Genomic DNA, 6,399 nt, shown 5'->3' on the forward strand with positions numbered 1-6,399 from the left:
TGTGAAACTCCCGCCTATTCTCTAAAGTTGTAGAAGATTCTCGAGTGTAAGAATCAACAATATATGTGTGTAAGTAAACGCTAATGTAGCTTTGTATCGTTACATAATCTGAATTTTTAAGAAACTCTCCATACGACTATAAATAAAACCAACGCGACACGACAAAAAACAGTATCTATTATTGGTTTGCTATAGTTGGTGTGCTATAAACTTCAGAAGCTATAACTGTGATTAACGCTTATTAATCGGGACTTCATATATATTGACCAGGAACATTTATAAATTCCAAACATTACAAATCATCCAACTTCAGCGGATTCACATCGGACATTAATACTTTTACGAAAACATTACCTAACGTCACCGGTAGGAAAAGTTGGCGTGTGATCAGTGAATTTCACAGAGAGCTCCCTATTAAGTGAATTGTACCTACGTCAACTCGAAATTAACTCGTCCATCGCGAACCCTCGATAAGATATCAAGGAAGTTCCAGACTAAAAACAAGACTTTATATTGTTTGTAAGTTTGTGAAACGTTTGTATATAAATCATTGTTTGTAATAATTATTTATAATAACTGTTATTGTAAATTGTATTGTTGTTTATATATTAAAACAAATTTTTATTCAAAAAAAAAACTGTGTGTATCAATCTTGTTGGCAAATATAATAAATTGGATACATATCGGCATTTATTTAACTATTGAATGTAAATTATCATTTAGCTCGGTCTCAGACCATTCAAAATTGTAATACGTAACAGTTAGGCTTTGATAAAAATAATTGTAAGCACATAGATCTTAAATATGTTTTAAGTTGCAGCTGTACATATTTGAATACATTATGAATGTATAGTAAAACAGCACTGGTGACGGTATGTCGCTGTTAAATTGTTGCTGTACATATTAAGATATATTGTAAGTGTATTAGTAATACAGCACTGTTGACGGGATGTCAGAATTAAGTTGTTGTTGTAGTACATATTTAAATATCTTGTGAATATATAAGTATTACAGTATAGTTGATAATATTTCAAAGTTAAGTTGTTGTACGTATTTGAATATATTGTGCATGTAGTAGTAATACAGCATTGCTGATGGAATGTCAGAGCTACTGGAAATATATTAATGTATATTTTAGCGGTGTCTGGTCCTCGATGTCTATTCGTATTTTGATCAGTTTTATATCTTACTTCATTATGCTTTATTCTGTGTCACTTTGTGGTAAACTGCTCATGCTAGATGCACTGAGGTAATCAAAAGATATTAGATTTTTGACTTAGAATGCATAGAATGTGAAAGCAATCTGAACGAACTCTACTGATACCATTGCCACCAATGTTGTGCGTCACTGGTATGTGACTGCTTAACTAATGCATCACAAAGTATTTTCTATATGTTAAGGATTAGGTTGATTTACTTCAAGTTAATTCCTGTCCCTTAGAATGAAATCATGCTAAAAAAAAACTGGCAAAGAAGACTCGTGTAATTGATGAAAGTAAATATATGTGACCCTAATGTTCTCGTAAGTGGATACAAGTTAGTTCTATTTTCATGTTTTTCTTCATTCATGCAATAAGGTAAATTGGATTTTGTCAAGGGCTTATACTATTTGAAATATGGTAATATTTTTCACCTTTTTGGATGATATTAATTTATAGAGCTTTATATGTGATGCAGTGGGTTTTCATAGGCTCTATTTATATGGGAAAGCATGTCCTGAAATTTAATTTACCAAAATGAAACTTTATTATTTTCACTGTATATTATTAATCTTTTTTAATGAACATTTGCTCTTCTTGCTTCATTAAACTGAACCATAAACCAAAAGTTTAAGATGAGCTACATTATAAAACGACGGAAATTCTGCATAAGATTATTATGAACACTTTACAACACCTATCACATTTAAGTAACTTATTTAGTTTTTGTGAGGTAATTTTTCACTAATCTTGCTTGTTATTTGTCTGAAAAGAAGATCGGCTAAGAAGTCAACTTTGGGATGATATGTTTATTAAACGACCGGATGAGGACCGTGAAAAAAAAACGGCGAGTTGTGGTGAGTCACAAGAAATAAAGCTCATATTTAGAATACAACACTTTTTCTATGTTATGAAATAGGGATATGAAGATTTTATATGCGTGTCGTTATTCCTGTTAAACGTAAATAGATCGGACGTATTTCAGGTGTTGTGTGAGAGGGTATGAACTTTCATAAAATATTTAGTTTATAAGTCAACAACAACTCTTAAAATAAGATCAAACAAAAATTTGCGAGTAATAAGTTTTAGAGCAATTATCAAAAAATGACCCAAATTAATGTTTTTTTACGTTCATTCATAAAAGCTGAAATTTTGATATCGGTTAAAATATTTAATTCTTAATGCTATCATTCCGTTTTCATACATGAATCTTAGATATGCAGTTAATAAATTACTACTGTCAGAAGAGCGGAATATAAGATTAACAGAAATGTTTTACTCATTACACACATGTTATCTGATTGTAGTAATTTCTTTCATTTTTAATTCACTTCCTGAGTTATTTGTTTTATTAAGACAACTATTTTCCCAAAAATAGTTGCCTATGATAAGTTATAGGTTTAGTTATAGGACTTTGTGACCTTGATGACGCATGTCTGCTCTTGACATTTGAATTCTAATTATCTTACATATGAGAGACTTGTGACTAGAGATTAAATATGATATACGATGTACCCTCACTACTGCGTGTGCCCTATTTTGTCAGATATCTATTTTATTAGGATATATTTTTACCTTTTCCAAATTGTAGTTTATACAGAGAACATAGAAACCTGAAATTTTGCACCATACTAAGTGGACCCTGAGTGTGTGCACCTGGGTATTATTACTTATCTTATCCACGAGGTGTGCGCGAATGCGCGCCCCATAGTATACCCTGTAGTATATCAGTTAGATTAACAACTAATATACATAGAAAAGCCAGTGCGTTTTGGTAACAATGCGTTACAACAATGACTTTTATGTCATGCTGCTTAGCAACAAAAGTATAACCTAATATTGTTGTTATTATATGTACGGAAAGTATAAAATGAAATGTATAAATAACAGGACTGGAAAAATATTTGCTGATTTCTTAATTTTGAGTTTCCGTTGATTAAAGAGGTTTTTTTATTATTAAAAACGTTGGTGATATAAAAGAAAATGGCTTAATTCAGAAACGATTTATGTTTAAAATTGGATCGATATTTTTATTTTCATGTTAAATTTTACGCACTTGTTAAATATATCAACCTAATGATCCGTACGAAGCCGGGTACTTTTACTAGTATATACATAAATATTATATAAAGATTAGTCGTATCAGACACTGATATTACCTTATGAATTTTATAAAATTACATTAAAATACAATTTCATTGTGTCTGAAATTACATGTATAATATGCTAGTGTCTTTTCAACAGAATTTCAAGAAATAACAAATGGCTGTCGTTGTCATGGTAACCATCTTTTCTGTGAACATCAGAATTTGCGTTCAGTGCCCAAGCCGCTTCCATCTATCGTAACACTTTTGTAAGTTTCTTGATAAATTGATTCTATTATTTTTCAAAATTTTGTACGCATGTCTGTTTATCTTTTGTTAACAATTTGTAAACTATTGCTTCTCAAGACAAAGGTAACTTTAAAATTAACAAAAAAAACAACCTTCTGAATAATAATGCTAACACTAAAGTTGTACTTATCCTATAATTATACCCATTTAGTGTGGTGAATTTATTGATCTCTCACAAAAGTTTTGTTTCTTCAATTTAAAAAATAGACAGATTATTTCAATAACCTAAAACTCGGTAAACAATATTCTGTGAACTAAATTCAACGATTGTTATTTCAGAGATCTTTCTGGAAACCATTTTCCGCTCCTAAAGGCAACAGATTTCCCTCAACTACCAAAACTTGTGTCTCTGTAAGTATGTTGTCCATCTAGACATGTACTTCGTAAGCGTAATATTGCGATTACAAGTCATTTTATTTATGTAAACCTACAGAAAACAAAATGTTGACACTATTTGTATCAGCTATTATCCAACAGAAAAGTAACACAATCTATATTTCATCTAGTTAGATCTTCCTGTCTATTTGACACTATTTGTATCAGCTATTATCCAACAGTTGTTTGTTATTAAGCACAAAGCTACACAAAGGGCTATCTGTGCTCTGCCCACCACGGGTATCGAAACCCGGTTTCTAGCAGTATAAGTCCACAGACATACCACTGTGCCACTGGGGGGCATTATCCAACAGAAAAGTAACACAATCTATATTTCATCTAGTTAAATCTTCCTGTCTATTTGACATTATAAGTATTTTATTATCAACGTACACAGTATATTTCGTTGGCTCAGCGTGAGAGTTATAAAGCTAGAATTAGAGGTTTGATCTCTGCAGCAGAAACAGCGCACATAATCTATTGTGGTGCTTTGAGCTAAAACACAATCAACGTTCATATGCATCACGACATATCATTCACTGAAGAAACAGAAAATACGCCCCTTTTACCTCGAGCTATCTATTGTGGGGGTATATTTTCTGTTCCAATGACTCGAACAATTCAAGAGAAATTAACACACACAAAAAAAATGACAACACGTTACAACACTTTCTAATTTACATCCAGTTGAATTGTTTTATAAAAACAGTTTTTAAAAGGCTCCTATTTCATGTAAGCCAGCATAAAATGTCTAATAATACATAGTAAGTAATATACGTAGTTAGGTAAGAGTAATAATTAACCATATATATATATATTTATAGATTCCTCTTAATGTAATTAATACATACCTGGTGTGTGAATTATATTTTGTAGTAGGTTTAGCTGGTTTTGTGAACTGTATAGTAAGATAAGTTAATAGCCAATTTTTAGAACCCTGTGGTATGAATTAGGCTAAAGATCGTGATTTATTTCGTATTTTGTATGTATGTGTTTTAGGGCATTTAGTTTCGAACACATCAGAGTTATAAAATGTGCCTTGACACAAAATATATGCTTTCAACAGTCATCAAAAATTTTATGTAAGATATTTAGAAGAAATAAGAGGAAGTTTTCAATGTTTAAAAAAACTTTAAAATCCCGAGCATCATGGATACCTTTCTTAATTTCTGTTTTTCCTAACTTTATGAGGCCTTAATGATTGCATCGTCCATAACGTCAATGTAAATTTTCAACAAACTGGTTTCAGGCGTACATGAACGCTTTACTTGAAGCATTAAAAAACAAAATCATACACTAAAAAGCCAAACAAAATCACCTGGTGACTTAGTAGTGAGTCAGAGAGCTTATAACACTAAAACAAACAAACGAAGATTGAGAGAGAATTCAAAAACGTTTTTGATACAGAGAGAAATACTCCGTATAAAGGATTGGTGTTGTTTGTTTTGAATTTCACTCAAAGCTACACGAGGGCTATCTTTGCTAGCCGTCCTTAATTTAACAGTATAAGACTAGAGGGAAGGCAGCTAGTCAACACCAACTATTACTAACTCTTAGGCTGCTCTTTCACCAACAAATAGTGGGATTCACCGTCACATTATAACGCCCCACTGTTGAAAGGCTGAACATGTTCAGGGATGGGCATTCGAACCCGTGACCCCCAGATTGCGAGTCGAGCGCCCGCTCTGTATGAAGGAAAACAAGGTATTTCGAATTCTGTGTGGATGTTTTATAGCAAAGTCAAATTGAGCTATCTGCTGTGTCCACCACGGGGAATTGAATCTCAGATTTTAGCTTCCAAGTCAGCAGACTTACCGCTGTCCCATTGGGAGACTTGTACGGATGGTATTTTGAAGGTACCCTATTATTAGATAAATATATATATACATATAAAAGGCTGATGACTCGTAAGATATTTCACGTAACAAAAAGAGAGATGTCTGGCGATGGATCTCGATAATCTCGTCGATACATTATTAATTTAATTTCCAGGATTATTTTATCACGGACAGAAACACTTTGATTAATTCCTTGTATTATGCATATTGGTTGATATTAGTTTTAGCAAAAGGGAAAAAAGGCTTTGATTGGTTTCAGTATTTTTTGTTTTATTTAGTGTACAGAAAACTTACTGTAAGTTGCATTCATGAGTTGAAATGAAAATTTAAGTAACATCTTGTACTCTTAAATTCCGCGAAAAATACTACGATCAGAAATATATTGAGTGTGTTATAAAAAGGATTATTTGTTTGAAGTTAAGCACAAAGCAACACAATGGGCTATCTGTGCCCTGCCCACCACGGGTATCGAAACCCGGATTCTAGCGTTGTAAGTCCGCAGACATACCGCTGTACCACTGGGGTGACTATGAAAGGGAAGTTATTTTTATATATTTATTTCTTTGTTATATTACTATATAACTATATAACTTG

At 32.1% G+C, this 6,399-nt stretch overlaps 1 protein-coding gene across 1 annotated transcript in view; it reads left to right on the forward strand.

Annotated features, from left to right (window-relative positions):
• Positions 1 to 6,399, forward strand: part of LOC106459548 (relaxin receptor 2-like) — a 32,728-nt gene that overhangs the window by 7,390 nt on the left and 18,939 nt on the right. The window contains exon 2 of the mRNA XM_022386053.1: positions 3,444 to 3,552. Within this exon, the coding sequence (XP_022241761.1) occupies positions 3,444 to 3,552 (109 nt within the window). The remainder of the gene's footprint in view (positions 1 to 3,443; positions 3,553 to 6,399) is intronic.

This window comes from Limulus polyphemus, unplaced genomic scaffold (genome assembly GCF_000517525.1).
Source record: "Limulus polyphemus unplaced genomic scaffold, Limulus_polyphemus-2.1.2 Scaffold625, whole genome shotgun sequence".
NCBI lineage: Eukaryota > Metazoa > Arthropoda > Merostomata > Xiphosura > Limulidae > Limulus > Limulus polyphemus.